Source organism: Emydura macquarii, unplaced genomic scaffold, assembly GCF_026122565.2.
Source record: "Emydura macquarii macquarii isolate MOO-44397 ecotype Brisbane River unplaced genomic scaffold, CSIRO-AGI_Emac_v2 contig_1045, whole genome shotgun sequence".
Taxonomy (NCBI): domain Eukaryota; kingdom Metazoa; phylum Chordata; order Testudines; family Chelidae; genus Emydura; species Emydura macquarii.
In genome coordinates, this window is record NW_027131182.1 from 20,536,527 (window position 1) to 20,556,706 (window position 20,180).

Sequence of the window (20,180 nt, forward strand, 5' to 3'; positions counted from 1 at the left end):
TGAGGTCAGATATGGAGTGATCGTTTTCTGAAAAGTGTTCACCCACAGGTGATAAGGCGTTTTTCTTTTATAATTTTTCTGTGTGAGTTAATTCAAGAGCATAGTGATTGTCTGATTTCACCTATATAGTTGTTGTTGGGGCATTTGATGCACTTGGATGAGGTACACTACAGGTTGTGATAAGCATGTGTGGGACCTATGGATCTTGAAAACTTTATTCTGGGGCTATTGATCATAGTAGCAGTGGAGATATGGCTGCATGGTCTGGTGCCACCCTGAGTTGGTGTGTCCTGGTCCATAGGGAGTTTGGTGAGGTTGGGTTTCTCTGCAGGCTAAAAGACAGGGTTTATGAAAGATTTCTTTCAGGATGTGGTCCCCATCAAGTAAGGTTTGTAATTGTTTGATGACACCCCATGGATGGTGGTAGGTGACAACTGGAGGTGTGTGGTCAGTGTTGGTTTTTTTTTTTTTGTGTGTATCCTGGACTTTCTCTTTGGAGCAAATTCTGTGGTATCTGAGTGCCTGGCCGTAGGTAACAGATTTCTTGGCATGTGTGGGGTTGTTGTTGGATCTATGGGTTTCTGGTATAAAATTGTCTATAGGGTTCCATTGTTGAAGTTGATCACGGTGTTCAGGAAGTTGATGCTGGTGTGACAGTGTTGTAGAGAGAGTTTGATGGATCAGCAGCAGTGGTTGAAGTTGTGGTAGAAATCTGTGAGGGGGAATTTAGGTCATCTGTCCAGAGGATGAAAATATCATTGATGTATCTCAGGTATCTCGTTGGTTTTATGGTGCATTTTTCCAGAAATTCCTCTGTGAGGTGACCCATGAAGAGGTTGGCATGTTGGGGAGCCATCTTGATACTCATCACTGTTCCCATGGTTTGGACAAAGTGTTTGTTGTTAAATGTAAAGTTGTGAGTGAGGACGAAATTGATTAGTTTGTATTTGTGGTGGATTTCTAAGTGTTGCTCATTATCTTGTTGGTATTTGAGGCAGCAGTGATGCCGTGATGATGAGGGATATTGGTGTATAAGGAAGTGGCATACAGGATGGCAAGGATGGTGTTCTGGAGCAGGCTTATGATGATGCAGAGCTTCTTGAGGAAGCTGGTTGTGTCTGTCTTGGAGGAAACTGGACCTGTGTGTGAATTTTATACATCTTGTGACACTTAAAATAAATATAAATGTTCATACTGAGGGTTATATTCTCACCTTCATCCTGTAAATTTCTACCCGCAAGATGAAACTATATGGTACTCTTGAAAGTCAAACTACAGTATCTATAAGAGGTGATACAAGTTATGCTACTTTGTAACTTAGAGAAAATATTGTTTTTACCATTTACTTTTCAAATAATTTTCACAGACTATGATTAAAATTTCAAGAGAACTTCACCCTGGCACCATCCCTTTATGGGTCATTTTACTGAGTGCCTTTGCTGGACTCTTGATTCTTGCACTTCTTATATTTGCATTGTGGAAGGTAAGCTACAAATTTTTTTTGTTTTTGTTTTGAGTTTACATTTTTGCATACTTAGATGTTTAAGGACTCGGTCCTGTGTTCTTACCACTAGAACGTGGCAAACATAATAGAATATCATAATGAGCTGTTAATAAAATTTCATTTTTACCTAAGTAAAAATTCTAACCATTCTAACCAGTTGGGTACAATCAGTATTTGCCAGTTTTCCAGCACTCAGGCTGCATTAAAATTAGATTAAGTTAGAGCTCTTGTCAGAAAAAAAGTTGCTTTTGACACAGTTAAACTTTGAAATCATGCTGCTTTGCACTTTTGTTCTACTAACAAGAGATTCTTCCATCTTGTGAAATCATTTCTAAGCCAGTTCAGTCTGGTCATGCTTCAGAGAATCAAAATAATGAAAACTTCACTGAAATACCTCTGAGCCACTCTGTGGAATACTAACACTGATTCACCACTGTGAAGTAGATAAGGTATACAATACAGAATGGTACATAATTTTAGTTAACTATGTCAGGTGTCTTCTGAGTTCCTTGAATTTTGCATTGCTTAAACTGAAGTACAGTCTCTAAATTTCTTTAAAATCTGGGAAGACAAAGGACCTTTCAGCGTCAGACCCTAAATATCCATTCACAAATATCACACACTGACTCCAAGTATGTATGGTTTGATCCTGCAAAGTTCTGAGCATTTCTTGAAGGTGCCATGTACCCTCCACTCTTAGTCAACTCGGTTAGAATTAAGGTTTCTCAGCATCCCACAATAGGTATTTAGAACCTTTAATGCTCCAACGCTATTTCTAATACCTCTTGAAATAGACCATTGTTGTATCCATAAATAGTAAACTCAGACTAGAGTTACTAACTATCCCAAGCAAAATGTCTAGGCTATAGAAAGGGAGACCTTGCTATTGCCAGTCTATTTTACACCTACAGCAGTACCTTAGAGAGATGGTGCTACTAAAATGTTAGTATTGGTACCGATTCATAACATTTTTCTCTTTTAAAAATCAAACTGTATACCTTAAGGCTACATTTTTTAAAGTGGGTGACTTGAGGTTTCACACATTTATACATACAGATACACTGCTGCACCATGTATAGCCATTTGAACATATAATTAAACCATTTACACTCTTAGATAGCTAACTACTTAAACACATAGTCACTTTCTTTGCACTCGTGGTAAGCACAACATTTTGCTCATATTTCTTCAGTTGATCTCAAGCCTTTATTTTTGATATTATATATGTCTAAAGATACGAATTAGGCAATAAAGGCAAAAGTGAATAGTGATTTTTGGGTGCCCAACTTGAGAGACATTACAGGGGCCTGATTTTCAAAAAGTGCTATGCATCCACCATCTGAGAACTAGACCTCTTTAGAGTGTAAAATTTGGCAACCAAAATCACTAGTGAATTTCAAAATGTAGGCATTAAGTGTCATTAGTACCTCTTAATTGATTCTTAATCATTGCAGAGTTAAAATTAAGTGACTATGAAAATACCTCCAGCACTTACATATTTACAAAATCAGCAGAACTAGTAGAAAACTAGCAAATACCTTCCTTGTCAATGGATATGTTGGCACCAATTTTCAAAAGTGGCCACTAAACTTTCATCTTCAAAATTACACATCTGACATTCACAGATAATTTTAGACATGAAGTTACCAGATTTTCATGCACAAAAGCAGGGGTTTGTCTGTGCCATGTTGCAGGTGCAGGTTAACAAAAATTGGCCTCTCAAGTGGTGATTCTGAGTGGAATAGATAGGTTGTATAACTAGCTGTCTGTTGCCCTCATCAACATTGCAAAACATAACAACATTATATTTGTTATTAGCTGAAAAATTAAAAGAAGAGTGAAGCATTATAAAAATATTTTTTATTTCAGGCTTGACATTCTTCAGCAATTCAAATTTTAATTTAAAAACAGATACATTCTACTTTACTTCTGTGCTTTAAGTATTTTGCCACAAGTGGGCAGTCTTCTCAAAGCAAAACTCAGTTAGTTATGTTCTATTAGATTGTTAGTAATTAGTATGCATAGCCACTGGAAAATCTGGCATTTAAAGAGTAAACTAGCATGTATTCAATAGACTTCCAAATAATATTAGCTTGTTTGAAGATTGAAAATCTTTGACACTTTCTGTCAGCATAATAATGATTCAACAATCATTGTTGTACATTAACTTTGCTCTCAATTTGTCTGCTGGTGTTAGATATGTCATTATTGTTCCAATCCATTAAAGCAACATTGCACATTGTGATAAAGCATTAAGTGAATTTGTATGACATCTGTAAGCGTTAAAACAGCAAATAAAAATATGTAAACTTTGCCAAAATATCTCATGTGTTTCTAAGATTACAGTTTTGAATTGCAGTCTCTTTTTCTTCCATATACAGGCTGGATTTTTCAAAAGGCCACTAAAGAAGAAAATGGAGAAGTGAAGAATTCTACAGAAGGAAAATATGTTGCAATTAAACAATGATCTGTCCTCAGGTCTGCCTCAAATATATGACTGTAAAGCTATAAATATAGTTATAAATTTGATGGTCACAACATTTTCTGAACTCCATCATGGACTAATCAAACATGGTTTTTTTAAAAGAAAAAAAAACAAATCAAGTATATAAATGGATGTTAAAAAAGGAAAACAATAACAATAAAATATAGTATTTTGTAATATGTTAGAAAATATCTTTAGCTGTTACTCATCTTTGGAGAGTACTCAATTTTAAGATTCTGAGGTTTTTTGTACAGGGAGAATAGCCTATTTTACAAAATGAAATAATTCTTCATCCCAAATTATGCAAGAAATCAAGATGTAAATAATACAATCTCTTTACCACATGTTTCTTATTTTCAAAAGAAAAAAATTCAAAAGTAATAAGCCAATAACACCGACTAATCACGCACTACTGTTTTGTAATGAATTATGGGAGACGGGGCATTTCCATGGCAACAGCATTCAAAGATGGTCCAGAGGCAAGTGAAGAACAAGCTGCTAGAGAGACAGGACAAAAAGGTAAAGGGACAGCCTAGCTCACCACTTAGCAGGTAGTTACCATGGAAGGGAGATGTCATTACGAGCTACCTGACCAGTCTCATTCCCTATGTTGGTAAAGGTGAGATGCTTCAAGTAGGCCATTAGAACTAGGAGGGAGGAAGCAAGATGGTGTTCTGTGGAACAGACTTAGAGTATCATTATATGAAGCTACCTGTGAAATGAGCACCTGGGGGGATAGCCATAAAGGAGCTGGAGAGAGTGTTAGGCACAGAGAGAGAACAGTCTAGTGGTTACATCAGAGGAGCAGATGGCAGGAGAACTGGGTTTTACTCTCAGCTCTGCCACTGATTCACTCTCTGACCCTGAGCAAGTCACTTAAGCTGTCTGTGCCTCATTTCCCCTAGCTGTTAGATGGGCATAGTAATCCTCACCTTTGTAAAACTCATCCTGGAGCATGTGCCAAATACAGTCAGGTATATTTGACAAAGGGATAATCCAGAAGAAAGGGGCAACTGCAGAGCTTTGCATGAAACTTGCAATTCCAAAGGCCTTCCTTTCCTCTTAATGTAGTTCATTCAGATATACAGAGACAATTCTATGAAATAAATTTATATTATCAACAGAACCATTCAAGATTGATCCCTTAAGTCAAGGCTCAACAAACCCCGGGCACCAGGTCGCCATGGTGCCCAGAAATTTAAGTCTGGCACCTAGTATTTGACCCTCACTGTGTATCTTGGAGAAGCCAGTAGGATTGCTTCTTGAAATATCCTTGAAAAGTTTCTGTGTAGCTATTTTAATCCAGTAGGTTGAAAGTGCCCAAACAGATAATAATCAAAAGAGCAGTTAGAAAAGCACTGACAAGCATTTTTGTATTACAAACTACACCTCATTTGTGTTACATACAAGTTAAAGAACTGATGCAAAATATATACTGACTGAGCACTTCACAAATGATATTTATTTTGTATCAAAGATTTAAAATGTTATATAATACACTGAAACATATATACTAAAATAATATTTCTCTGAACACATTTAGAACACTAATATTTTTTAATATAAAGGTGCCTCTTTCTTTCACATGGGTCACCTTCCATCTACAGGATGAGCATGTGTGGATATGTCTTCATTTTCCAAAAATAGCCCAGCATTTAGCAATGGCTGGAGTTTATTCATCTCCTTAGTACACATTTCACTGAAATGCAAAAACCATTGCAGTTTCTCCAAAGAACCTAACATGTCAGGCATGTTTGTTCTATTCTTTGATAATAATCTTTAAGTGTACTGTTACTTTTTAAGAAGAGTGTCTATATTTCTAAAGAAGTGACCATAGCCTGAATTATATATATTGGCAAATAGAACTCTAGAAATTTACTAGGAGGTGCTTCATATTTCAAAGATGATCTCAGGGGAAGTCATGGAGTCCCTTATATCTACTTTCTGGCTTATATGGTAGTCATTGGGATTGGCTGAGGCTCATGAATATAGCAAGTATGTGTTTGTTTGTAAACTCTCTTTCTTGCATATGAAAGAAAGATTATGATTGCACAGTGACTGACTAGAATTGTCCATATCTAGTATTTTAATGAATATAATTCATTAGAAAGTGTGTCAGATTCACTACATTAATTTTATAAATAACTATGCCTTTGCTGTTTCATGGAGTTCATGAAATTCAGAGTCAATCCATGGACTTACTCCAAAAGTACACAAGAATAACTGAGAGCAGAAGTGAGTCCTCAAAAGCACAGATGTTCTATTGTTATGGTGATGGACATCATATAAACCTGAATGGAAACAAAACTAGAATTTGAAGAGTGGTGATAATTCACCAGTGAATTCATTCAGTGTGCAAATTGGTCAGTAGTTGAATGATGTAAAGGTCAATTCATTGCACAGTGAAGATGAAAATAAATATTATATAGCTGCTTCATTCATTGTCTGCAGTCCAGTTTGCACACTATAGGAGAGACAGGTTTTGCAGATAGACATGGCCACATAGCAACATTTTTATCTGTCTGAGGTACTTATATGGCCCTCATCATTATACTATCTGCTTATGTGCCTCATAATTATTAATGTATTTAACCTCACAACATCCCTGGGAGATAAGGAAAGTGCTATATTATCTCTATTTTTGCAGAGAGATTAAGTGACTCTTCTGTGGTCACACAGGAAGTCAGTGGCACAGCAGGAACTGAACTGCAGGTCTTGTGAATCTAGTGCCTTAACCACAAGATCATCCTTCCTCCCCATGATTAACTGCTGTATAAAAATGCATATATTCTAATACAATGGGGCAGTGCTAAGGCAGGTGATTTTAATGGTATCATGTCCTGACTTTTAAGCGCTTCACTTTGCAACTGTGATGTTCTGATAAACAGTATTTAATGAAATGTTATGTTTAATTTCTGGGCAATACCGTTATTGAATAATATGCATCAGCACCCATTTTAGCAGTTTCCATAGGCTACAGTGCAGCCCAATATTACAACAGAGCAGCATGCTCTGGCCTCACCCTAGACCAGTGGCCCTCAAACTGTGGGGGACGGTCGTGCCCCCCTGGTGGGGCACCAAAGAATGTTGGGGGGGGATGGCTCTGGCCCCACCCATAGCCCTAGCCCCAGCCCCAGCTCTGGCCCTGTCCCAGCCATGGCCACGCTCCCAGCCCCAGCTGCAGCTTCAGCCCTTGTCCCAGCTTCAGCTCCCAGCCCCCACTGCAACCCCACTTCTGGCCAAGGATCCCGTCCCAACCCTGGTTCCTGACTGCGAGTCTAGCTCCAGCAATGACTGCTCCCAGCCCCAACTCTGGACCATGGCTCCAGGAGGAAGGGGGGGGGGGGTTGGACAGATTCCATTACCTGTAAGGCAGGGCACAGCAGAAAAAGTTTGGGGTGCACTGCCATAGACACACTCCTCCAACAGCTGGGCCTTGCCTTTAGTGCCAACCTTATGCCAAGACTTGCAAAAGAGGTCTTCAGAGGGCAGCCTTATGGCTATCTTCTGCAGCACCTGCACTGGGGGAGGTCTTCCAGATGGAACCAGGACTTTTGAGGCCCCTTTATGCTGCTCCAGTGTCTTTGCCTGGCATTTAGAGGCCAGAGTGGGAATAAGCATTGCACCAAGGTGAGCTGTACATTTTAAGTTTTATGCTTATGCTCAACCTCATCTTTTCAAATCTTCTGTCAGATACTGCATATAGGATCATCCTAGCTACAAAACCTGTTTTGTAAGTATATTTATTTTTTTTTTTTTAACTAAAAGTGAAAGCAAAAAGATGCACATATGAACAGAACAGAGCTCTTGCAAACACATGCACCTTATCAGAAACTTTATTAAGTGAAAATTCCCCCCCAGGCCCAATTTCATCCAACTTGTGCATTTTTCTCATTACTTGAAAATGTAAAGAATTGACTGGATTTCTGCCATGAGTCCTTCATCACCACAGTATGAAGCAGTTTGTACTCTTTCAGCACAGTTTAAATGATTAATAACAATACTATTGATTTTACCCGACCCAAACAAAAATGATGCATTATGTAGAAATTTTAATTATGTCCTCATTTATTCATAAATTTGGGAATAGTTCTTCAGCTGGTGTAAATTGTCATTGCTCCATTCCATCAGCTGAGTATCTACCCCTGCCTAAATAAGTATTTGAAGCATGAATGTTTCTATGTAATTGAGGGCAACATTTCAAACATTAATCAAATATGCAGACACTCATTTTGAACATACAAATGCATATTTTGCACAGACAGGGAGTGCATGCAGATATATTATGGATGCAATTTAAGCATCAGTGTTTGAAAAACTGACCTCAGATGTTTCTTTTATTCTGCTCTGAAAATTTGTTGCTGTCACGTAGCATTAAATTCCTCCACCACTAGATGAGATTTTCAAGCATTTTGACTATTTTAACATTGATGGGGATCATACCCCACAGAATTTTTGTTTGAGGCAGCTGGAGAACATTACATGCCGATGAAAAGTTATCACTATGCTGTACATATGGCACAGAGCCCTCTTTCTCCAACCCCACATATTTAGATTGGAGTTAGAATCTCAGTCAAACATGGTTCATTAAGGCGACATGGTTTAAGGCACATCAGCTTCCGTAGCCCATGGTACACCAGAAGGTGATGTGGCTAGCATTACATCCAACCATCTTTGACTTGCTTACCCCTGGGAATCAGGTAACCCATTTTGCTGGTGGGTGAACTGGAGGTGGCATGTCCGTGTGAGAGCAAGCAAGATACAAACCCACAACCTTCAGGATTGTAGTCAAGTGCATTAACCATGCCGTCACTAAACCTCTGTTGGAACCTTACAATAGACTTTAAAAAAAAGATGTATCTTGGCAAATAGTTCTAAGCAGGACACCATATGAACATGGCCATAAATGGAAGCAGGGGTAGAGAGGTCAAAGGAAATAACTGTTGGAATTTTGCACACTTTTTAAGAGAGAATCATAAGAAAACCTGTTAAATTCTGCATGACATTTGCTTTTCTTCTGTAAAATTGTTCCATAATTTTATCAATAAATAATAACAATGTTTCCAGCCTAGTTGAATATTTTGTTTGTTTGATATAATGTTGTTCTCTAGGCAATATGAGAGAACCATACTATGAGAGCAAATGTGTCTGCCATGTGGATAGAAAAAGTATTGTTAGAAGTATACCTTGGTGCACAACATAACAGCAAGGAAATGTTGGCCATTATTAAGTATGAACTTACTGCAAGTAAAATAAACGTATAATATATGACATTCAGAGTCCAATTTTCAAAAGAGCCAGTGAAGTTGTAAATACAAATTTTGTGCACATATACCTTTTTGAAAACTTTTGGAACAACAAGCATACACAAAACATTCATATAGCTACATAATATGTCTAAACTCGTAACACTGACACGATTTCACATCTCCATGGAAATTAACAATGAAAGCATATTATCTCATGTTATCTGTCCCTCTGGCCAATCCACAATTGTTCCCTGCAGTCTGTTCTTGACTACTGGGCTGTATTGTCTAGTTTAAAATGACTCATCACCTCCTCCTCACCCTATCATAACACTTCAATACCATTTCCTGGAAGGCAAAGGTTGCAACTTTTATTTCACAACACAATGTTTTCGTAAAATGTAATCAATTACATGCCTACAATTTTTTTTAACAAAGTGATCTTATCAGATAGAAACCTGCTTCAACTGTGAATCATAACTCATTATAATAACATCCTGTCCCAGGTTGGGAAAATGTTTACCAAAACTTCTGTGATGTACATGTCTGATAATCAGAGCTGGCTAAAAAATTTCCATTGAAACAACATTTTTGGAGGGGGTAGAGTGGGTTGAAGGGGATCACGAAACTTTTTGCAATTTTTTTCTCATTTTCTGGCCAGTTTTAGTGACACTGCTCCATAAGAATAAATCAGCCCAGAATCTACTTCCCAGGGAAAGCCTTGCAGCATATTATGTGTTAGTGGCACAAACCTGGATCTAAACTGATCAAATTAAACAGACTTTGTCCTGAACCTGCACACCTCAAAGACACTGGCACAGTCCAGTTTACTTCAGTGAGTGCAGGATTAAACCCTGTCAGTATGAAAGAAAACAAAAAAATGAAGGGACCATGTCTCCTGCAGCCGCACTGCTTTAGTGTTTTAAGTGTAGACACTTAATACAGCAATGGGAGTACATCCACCTCCCTGAGAGGCAGTAGCTAGGGCGATGGAAAAATTCTTCCATCGACCTAGCACTCTCTACACCAGTGGGGTTAGGTCCATTCACACCCCGGAGAGACGCAGCTTTACCGATATAACTTTTCAACATAGACCAGCCCAAAGACTCAGATACTGCTGAAATCATAGTAAAAGCATTATATGGGCAATCATCTAAACACTGAAGATCAACACATCCAGCATAATTAATCAGGCTTCTGATAGAAGACACTCACTGTGCTCATTAGTTAAGACTTACATAGCATTTTGCAGTTGTAAAACGCTGTGGCTAGCCTGGCTCCTTGCAATCTCCCTTGAATGACAGGAAGAGTGCAGTTATACTGCCCCATGAGCAGGACAGGGCAAAAACTGTGACCCAGAGTTATGATTCAGTACAATTCTTCTCCCTTTCTCCCTAGGGGCTGTAAGCTATGCTCGCCTTTTTTCCTGCTACAGCTAACTTCCTCCTTAGGTGCACTGGCTCAGCGATGCTGATGCAAGCATTCAGAGTCTGAGGGAGATAAGGCCCCACCACTTCACCAGTGTGGGAGTAGTAATATACTGACAGCCTCCCCTTCGCAGCAGAGGTAGATATTTGATTGACCAGAAGGGGAAACACAACCCCTGGTTTTTCCAAAAGGAGAGACAAAGGGAGGAGGCAGGCTTGCCTGGTCTGGGACCTGCATACTTCTTATCCAAAACAACCATGAACATTGACTGTGCCAGTGGAAGACGAATTCTCCACATCTCCCAGCTGCGATTGATTAGGCTGAGAGGACAAGGAAAGTTTGATTGTCTCTTGCACACCTCCTCTTCTTCTTCAAGTGCTTGCTCATGTCCATTCCATGTCAGGTGTGTGTGTGTGTGTGTGCACCACATGTATCATTGCCAGAGATTTTTCCCCCACTGGTACCCGTAGGGTCAGCTCTAGTGCCTTCTGCATGGTGTGCATATGCACTGGTATAAGAGTGCTGCCAGCCCTCCCTTCCTCTCAGTTCCTCCTTCTTACCACCAGTGACGGAAATGTCCTTGCCTCATCAAGCCTTCTACCAGTGTCTCATCTGTAGATTTAGTGTAAGTAGTTTGTTAGATAAGTTTAATTAGTTATAATTAGTAGTTTAGATGTAGTTAGTCTTGCGGGGACATAGCCCCAGGGATGGGACATGCCCCGGTCCCTGGACTTCAAACCATGTGCTTCATGTAAGACGCCCATGCCCATAAACCATCCTCACCAAAACTGCTTAAAGTGCCTGGGTGAGACTCACATGCAGGATCTGCAGAAACTTCAGACCCTGCACTAAAAAGGACTGGGACATCAGGTTAAGGGTTCTCCTGATGGGAGTCTGCTCCCAGACCGGACTCCGAGCCTGACCGCTCAGACTCCACGCCCAGAACATCAGCATCTACTCAAAATGCCCTGCCAGCACCGAGTTCATCCCAGCACCAGTCACCATCCCTGGTGCCAAAGAAGCGGCACAAGAAGCTGCACGCCAGAAGAGGATGCTCTCCGGCCTCTAAGAAGAACAAACAGGACAAGCCGAGAACTGTGCCAGGTCACTCGTCTTCCCCGGTACTCACCCATTAGAGTTCCCAGTCCTCCCCAGGACCCACCTCCAACTCAATAGGGGGACCAGGCCCCTCATGGTGCCCTCCATACCCAAGGCCTTTCAAGCAGCCCAGGACTTGCTCTTGGTCCCAGTGCTGCCCACTCCTCGGGAGGAGAGATCTCCGTGCCAAGACCCTGTGCTGCAGCAGTCAGTCAAGAGTGGATCCAGAGGCAAGCCCATGATGGTGCTCTGCACAGATGCCCAAAGCCTCAACCCCATTCTCCAACCCATCAGTCACTGATGCCCTGATAGCAGTCGCCAGGCTCCTGTCATCAGTCCCCAGAGCACCTCTGCTGGCAGCTGGACTCCTGGTACCGCTCCCCGGGCCCTTGGTACCCTGGTCACCAGGGTCCCAGTGCCGATCCCTGGTGCCAGGGTTTCAGTTTCTGGAACACCACTACCAGTCACTGGTGTACCACTGTCAACCTCTACAGGCTCAGCACCGATCAACAGAGCCCTGACACTGCTCCCTGATACCGGGACACCGCTACTGGTGCATTGAAGAGCTGGAGACGAGGTCGGTACTGCCATTGTCCCCAGAAGAGGACCCTTCAGATTCAGAGGGAGAGGATATCACCTTGCCCAGGGGTCAAGTAAACCCAATGACGACTGCAGGTTTGTCCCCTGGCCTACCACCGGGTTTGTGGCCTGTACACTCCATTAGCTTCCAGGAAGCATTTCAGGCCCCAGAAACTGCAACGATTCACAGGCCAGGCCAGGCCAGGAGCGAGCCATACAGAAAAAGCAAGGGTTATAAGCACCATCAAGGTCAACCCCCTGTTGGCGCTTCCTAGTCAGGCTCAAGCCGCTACCCACCAGGTGGCAGCCAGGCCGTTTAAGGGTGCACCCAGGGGCAACCTAGCAGACTTAACCCAGGATCCAACCCTCCCTTTCTTTTCAAATCGCCTTTCCCCCTACCTTCTTGCGTAGGCAGCTATAACATCACACAAGAAGGTGCTAAGTACCATTACGGGGGGGTATACCCTTCAGTTTATTTCGATTCCTCCTTCCATCCTGCTTCCCCATCTCTCTTCAGGAACCCTTCTCATGAGCAACTTCTCATCCAGGAGGTGCAAACCCTCCTATAGATAGGGGCCACAGAGGAAGTTCCCCTACATCTGAGAGGGAAAGGGTTTTACTCCCATTACTTTCTAATCCCAAAGGCCAAGGGAGGCCTGCGGCCCATATTGGATCTATGTCACCCAAACAGATATCTCAAGAAACTGATGTTCTGTATGGTCTCCCTGGCCTCCATCATCCCCTCCCTGGATCCAGGAGACTGGTGTGCTGCCTTCGACCTGAAGGACGCATACTTCCATATTTCCATTTTCCATGGCCACAGCCAGTTTTTATGGTTCATAGTGGAAGACAACCACTACCAATTCACGGCCCTTCTATGTGGCCTATCAACCGTACCAAGGGTGTTCACAAAAAGTATGGTGGTAGTCGCAGCCTACCTCAGATGTCAGGGAATACAAATTTACCCTTACTTTGATGACTGGCTCATCAAGGGTCACTAGGAAGCTCAGGTCCGGCACAATATCACAGTACTACGGGCCACCTGCAAAGAACTTGGCTGTTGGTAAACAAACAGAAATCTACATTAGTACCTGGGCAAAGGACAAAGTTCATCAGGGCTGTCCTTGACTCTACCCGGGCCAGAGTATTTCCACCTGAAGCCAGACTTCAAACCATGTCAAACCTGATCACCCAGGTCACAGCTCACCCCCTCACCACAGTGAGGGTTTGCCTCAGACTGCTGGGTCATATAGCAGCATGTACCTACGTGGCACAACACACAAGACTGCGCCTCTGAGCCCTTCAAACGTAGCTCCCATCAGTTTACTCCCCGACAATACACAGCCTGGACCTGATCCTTATGATCCCACCTCAAGTACTTGCCTCAGTGGCATAGTGGACAAACCCTACCCACCTGTCTTGGACCGAGGGTGGGGAGCCCATTTCGGCTCCCTCAGGACCCAAGGCTTCTGGTCCGCAGAGGAGCTGACATTATACATAAATGTCAAAGAGTTCAAGGCAATCCGTCTAGCCTGCAAAGTATTCCTCCCCAAGATGTCGGGAAAGGTAGTATGAGTGTTAACAGACAATATGGCATCAATGTATTATGTCAACAAGCAAGGGGGACCGAGATCCTCAGCCCTGTGCCTAGAGGCACTCAGTCTGTGGGATTTTTGCATGGAACATGCAGTCCATTTCAAAGCCTAACACCTCCCAAGTGTCAAGAGCCCGTTGGCAGATCACCTCAGCAGGTCCTTCTCTTCTTGCCACGAATGGTCCCAGCACCCGGAGACAGTCAAGGTTATCTTCCAGAGGTGGGGAACTCCCCAGCTGGACCTGTTCGCAACCAAACAGAACAGGAAATGTCACCTTTTCTGTTCTCTGCAAGAACCCGACAATGGCTTGCTTCCCGACGCTTTCCTCCTGCAGTGGTTGGGAGGCCTGATGTACATCTTTCCACCAATTCCACCAATTCCTCTCATCCACAAAGTCCTCATAAAGATCAAGAGGGACAAAGCGTGGGTCATAATGATCGCTCCAGCATGGCCCCATCAACACTTGCATGTTGCTGGACCTGGTGGTGGCAGCCCTTTGGACACTCCTGGACCATCTGGACTTGATTTCATAGGATCATGGTCAGCTGTTGCATCCAGACCTCGCCTTCTTACATCTGATGGCGTGGATGCTGCATGGTTAAGCCCTGAGGAGCAGGCTTGCTCCACTCAGATTCACTCTGCTGGAAAGTAGAAAATCCTCTACTAGAGCAATTTACCTAGCAAAGTGGAAACGCTTCTCCTGTGCTAGGCAGCGGAACGAAACTTCTCCCCAACCCAGGTACTGCTGCACTCCATTCTGGAATACTAACTCCACTTGAAACATCCAGGCCTGGCATTATCATCGATCAGCGTACACCTGGCAGCCATCTTGGCCTTTCGCTCGCATATCCAGGGCAAATCAATCTTCTCCCATGAAATGACAACCAGATTGCTGGAAAGGCTTGGAAAGGCTCTTCCTGCAGGTCAGAGACCCAGTTCCCCCATTGGGCCTTGACCTAGCTTTGTCCAGACTCACTGGGCTTCCTTTTGAGCCCATGGCATCCTGTTCACTTCTTCACTTGTCATGGAAAGTTGCCTTTCTGGTAGCAATTACATCGACTAGGCGAATCTCCAAAATCAAGACTCTAATATCAGAACCTCCCTATACTGTGTTTTACAGAGATAAGGTTCAGCTGTGCCCTCTCCTGCATTTCTCCCAAAGGTTGTATTGCAGTTTCATGCCAATCAGGACATCTTGCTGCCAGTCTTTTTTCCAAAGGCGCACAGCTCTAGCAAAGAGAGACACCTGCACACCTTGGACATCAGGCAAGAGCTGGCTTTCTACATCAAAAGAATTAGGCCCTTCCGAAAATCCTGTAGCTCTTCATCGCAGTCGCTGAGCGAATGAAGGGTCTGCCGGTTTCATCACAGAGGATTTCCTCTTGGATCACCACCTACATCTGAACTTGTTACGAGGAGGCAAAGGTCTCACCTCCTGCCACTCTGACAGCCCATTTGACAAGAGCATAGGCTTTGTCAGTGGCTTTCTTAGCCCAGGTTCCAATTAGGACTTTTGCAGGATTGCAACTTAGTCTTCTGTTCATATCTTTACGTCCCACTATGCCATCACACAACATGCCTAGGACAGTGCGAGCTTTGGCAGAGCGGTATTGCAATAGGCACATCTGTGAACTCCTGGCCCACCTCCAGAGGTACTGCTTGTGCGTCACCTGATACAGAATGGACATGAGCAAGCACTCGAAGAAGAAAAGATAGTTACTAACCTTCCATTACTATTGTTCTTCGAGTTGTGTTGCTCATGTCCATTCCATGACCCACCCTCCTTCCCCCTGTTGGAGTGCCAGCAAAAAGGAACTGAGAGGGAGAGGGAGACATCAGCGTGCCCTTATATCGGTGCATAGACTGCAGAGGGCGCTAGAGCCGGTCTTGCAGGTACCACTGAAGGAAAAATCTCCAGTGCCGGTGCATGTGGCACGTATACACACCTGACATAGAATGGGCATGAGCAACACATCCTGAAGAACAACAGTTATGGAAGGTTAGCAACCATCTTTTCTTGTTTGTGGAGTCCTCAGAGCATGAGGCAGAAATCCAGTGGGTATGTGTGCATATTGTTTATTAATTTTATAAATCTCCATTTATATATGTATTTATTTCCAATTTAGATCAGTGATACTCAGACCTCAGTTGTTCAGGAGCCAAATTAGTGATCAACATTTCCCAAAAGAGCAACAGTAGTGTGAATTTATTGTTTCATTTACTATAGTACTACAGTATATATTCATATTTAAACATGTGACGGGAGATACATTTAGTTTATATATAATTCTCACAGCAAAATGACTGACCAAGTTCTATTATTATTATAATCAAAACAGAGGCATGAATGAGTTTTGATTTCACACATCAGCAAATAGTCCATGTGGTTTCAAAACAAGAATTATCTAAAAATGGATGAAGAATGTAAATAATAAATATTTTGAGAAAAAAGGCCAGCCTGCTCACTATGTACTTAAAGCTCTTAACTGGGAACTGTTTGGCAGAAGATGTTGGTTATTGTTAGTTATAAGGATCAAACTATCCTTGGAACTGTACCAAGGTTAATGCTTTGTTAAATGTGCTGAATTTACATAGAATAGATTGGGGAAACACATGCATTGTTTTAGAGGTAGATGGGCCCTTACATGAAATTCACTGGGATTATACTGTATTTGGATCTAACTTTTTTCACTGTGCGTATTACATGCTAATGGAGAAATTCCCCCACTGACCACCTTGCCTCCCATTTGTGATTAAATGAAGCACATCTACTCTGACTGTAGACTAAACAACATCTCTATGGCAGATCTAGCCTTTGCGTACATGGAAAATGAATAGGAGAAAATATTTCATTCTTGTTTTAATACAATTTAGCAACTGAACACAAGGAAGAAACTGCCTCATATAGCTAACAAGTGCTCCACAAACCACTGGTGATCCACAGACTACAGTATGGGAACCACCTCCCTGCAGTATCTGAGCAGTTAGAAATCAGAAGTTGCAGCTCAGAGTAGAGTAGACTGAGGCCCAAATTGCCATTTTCATAGTAATTTTTCAAAGTACAGTCCCACTTTAAATGTTCTTAAAGTTTTCTTACACAAATGCTATTCAGCTCAAAACAACTGGATGACTTTCTTTAGCCACAGAACAAAGCAAACATTGAACTATAGCTTGTGTGTTTTTCTCCATAAAAGGACATTGTCAGAGAGTCAAGTACATGCTGACAATCAGCTTTATAACATCCCACAATAGTTCATTCCTGATGTATCCACCTGTCTCTGTTTGTCAAGTCACTTTCTCTCCTTTTTAATCCTAACAACTCTTGTGGGAGAGTCAGGTTATTTGGGCTCTTGTATTAATGCGGTCAGATCCTGTATTTATCCTTTATTTTCCCTTGAGAAAATTTGCCTCTCAAAATGATTTTAAGTTATTCTCAAAGTGTTAGGAGTGGGAAGATACATGGCTGGAAGCAGGGAATCAATACAATTGGAAGTGTGACATGGTTCTCTCCAGAGATGGAGATCAAGGACTTCTAATAAGAAAGTGACCTTTTCAGCTGAGAACTATGATTTGGAGTAGGCACTGAAGTCTTCCAATCACTGACATCTTGGGGGAAGAAAAATAAACTGGCCAGATGTCTCCAATATACAGTGCCTTGAGTGTGAAAGTTACCAATGAACAGTCTAGTTTATGAACAGTGCAGTGAAATCACAGCTACTGAAATTCACAAAAGGGAAAGACAAACTGGGAATTCCATTTTTGACTATTCTGAAGTGTCAGTTCTTCATGAGCAAAGTATTTCTACAGGATTAGACACTATGCTAGTTCTGCCTCCCCTCCCCCCCATATCTTTATCCTTACATATTATTGTACAAACACTGAAGCCAAAAGTGTTCAAAATAGTTCACTGAACTATTCATATTGCCTGTGTAGATTTAGCTGAATAACTGAGTTGACCATTAGTACAGAGCTATTAATTATGCAGTGGCAGGGGGAAATGGTGTGTTAGTATATTTTTAATCCCTAGGTATGTTCAAAATATGACTTGACAGAGCCGGACTAAATTGTACAGACAGATAATGTATTGTTGGCTTCTAAAATTACAAATATAAAAAGGCTGAGACGTTGTCACAGTTCCTAGTCCAGGGGTGTCAAACATCCACCAACCTTTTTGGTCCAGCCCCTGGCGGCAGCGCGTGTACTCTCTGGAGGCATTGCGCGCTGCCGCGAGATCTCGCAGCGTCATGCGCTGCTGCCAGAGGGTACAACACCGCGAGATGTTGCGGCAGCATGTGACGCCACCAGGGGGTGCCATGCCGCGAGATGTCAAGGCGTCGCACGCTGCCTCCATGCAGGCGCTGCACCCTGCCACCAGAGAGTACAACGCCGCCAGATGTTGCGGCAGCGAGATCTGTGCACTCTGGCGGCACCGGACTGTGCGCATGAGACACAGCGCTCCAAAAGGCGGGAGAGGGACAGTGTGGTCTTGGGGCATCGCGCAGCACTATAATTCTTAATCATTGATCGATTCTTTTAATCGTAAAATAGTAGTAGTTGTAGAAGTGAATTTACTGCAGGTTTTATATACTACATAAAAAGGGTTGTGCCTAGTATTTCGATTTATGGTATGTATGGCCCACTTGAAGTACATTGAATTCAAATCTGGCCCGCCATAGCACCCTGTCCTAGTGAGTGCTCCCAGCTGGCCATCCACTAGGACTGCTGTGAGGGGAATCCAAGCCTCTACTGCTCTGGATCTCCAAGGGCGTGTAAAGCTTCTAGAGCATCAGCAGCCTGCAGCACTGGTTTCTGCCTTGGCCTCTCTGGCACATGTCCCAGGTACTGACTCTGTCTGCTACTTCTTCTCAGAAGTGGAGCTCTTAGCTCAGCTGCCATAGGCCCTGAGGACCAGTGCTGACGCTTAAGACATCCTAGCCACACCCCTTTCCCACAACTCCACCCCAAAGTGTTACCCCAAAAAATAAATTTTGGGATGCTGCTATAATAACCTGCCTATTGCCCCCTTAGTCTGTTCTTTCCACAGTAAAAGTTCCTGGGGTTGTTAAGGAAACACTAAAGGACACAGATACAACCTTCCAAAAGAGTGATTGACGCAGGCAGTATTTCTTTTTAAAACAAAGTATCTTTTTATTAGATTAACTAATAATCACTATTACAATATGAGCTAAAAATCCTAAACAAGGCACAAAATCCCTGAGACACAAATCCCTTATTGCAAGTTAAAGAGCACTGATACTACAATAGCATAGAGTTCAAATTATTCTAAGCAAAGCAATTTGCTGCAAGTTGCCAGTTTGCAACAACTTGCTGATAGCAGGTCTTAAAGTGCTTTAAAGTTTACATAGTTATGTTGCAATTAATAACAGAATTTTATGCAGTCTTATCAACACACACACGCACTAACCATATATACTATCCTATACTATACTTATACGAAACTATAATTAAAATCATATTACACTTACTCTATAAGTTTGTTGATGTTTCCTTTTAAAAATCACTGCTGTGCTGGTCAGTTAGCTCTACTGGGCTCTAGTTAAAGTTTTCTTCTCTCTCTAGTAGTTTTCCTTTGTTTTCTCTTGCTGGCTTCCCAGCTCTCCCCAAATGCTTCTCTATTTCTCAGATGCAGACTCCAAATTGTTGCTGGCAGCTGGCCTTTTATGCTATATTGTAACTTTCTCTTTATATACCTTGCTATTCTTAAAAGCAATTACCTGACTCTCACATGCTCAGTCAACCATTAGCTCAGATTCTGACTGACAGCTGAGATCTTTAAAACAAGTTGTGACCACTACAAGTGGGTTCTGACTAGCTAGCTGTTCAGCTATCTGACCTCTCCTGTCACCTGTTACTGCACATGCTCAGTAGCTACCAATCTTGCATGTGCTCACTGTGGTCTTTTTACCTCAGTGCTCTTACTCTGCAGATCCACACACATATACTTGGCTCTTTGCCAGGGCACTGTTTTAGAAATCCTAAATTATTACTAAGCATGCTCAGGATCTGCAGCATTCATCTCAGGGTGGAGTTATTAGTGCTTATTCAGAATAGAGATCATAAATACAAAGTAGAGATTGGAGATCTAGTAATAAAAGAAGTGAAGTGAGCCGGTTTTGTTCAACATCTTCATTAATGATCTGGAAGATGGGGTAGATTGCACCCTCAGCAAGTTTGCGGATGACACTAGGCTGGGGGGAGTGGTAGATACCCTGGAAGGTAGGGAT

General features: G+C 42.2%; 1 protein-coding gene across 1 annotated transcript in view; it reads left to right on the forward strand.

The window, feature by feature from the left end:
• ITGA1 (integrin subunit alpha 1) overlaps positions 1-4,764 on the forward strand; it is a 58,277-nt gene extending 53,513 nt beyond the window's left edge. The window contains exons 29-30 of the mRNA XM_067545356.1: positions 1,367-1,483; positions 3,886-4,764. Of these exons, the coding sequence (XP_067401457.1) occupies positions 1,367-1,483; positions 3,886-3,930 (162 nt within the window). The 3' untranslated portion in view covers positions 3,931-4,764. The remainder of the gene's footprint in view (positions 1-1,366; positions 1,484-3,885) is intronic.
• Positions 4,765-20,180: the final 15,416 nt, after the last annotated feature.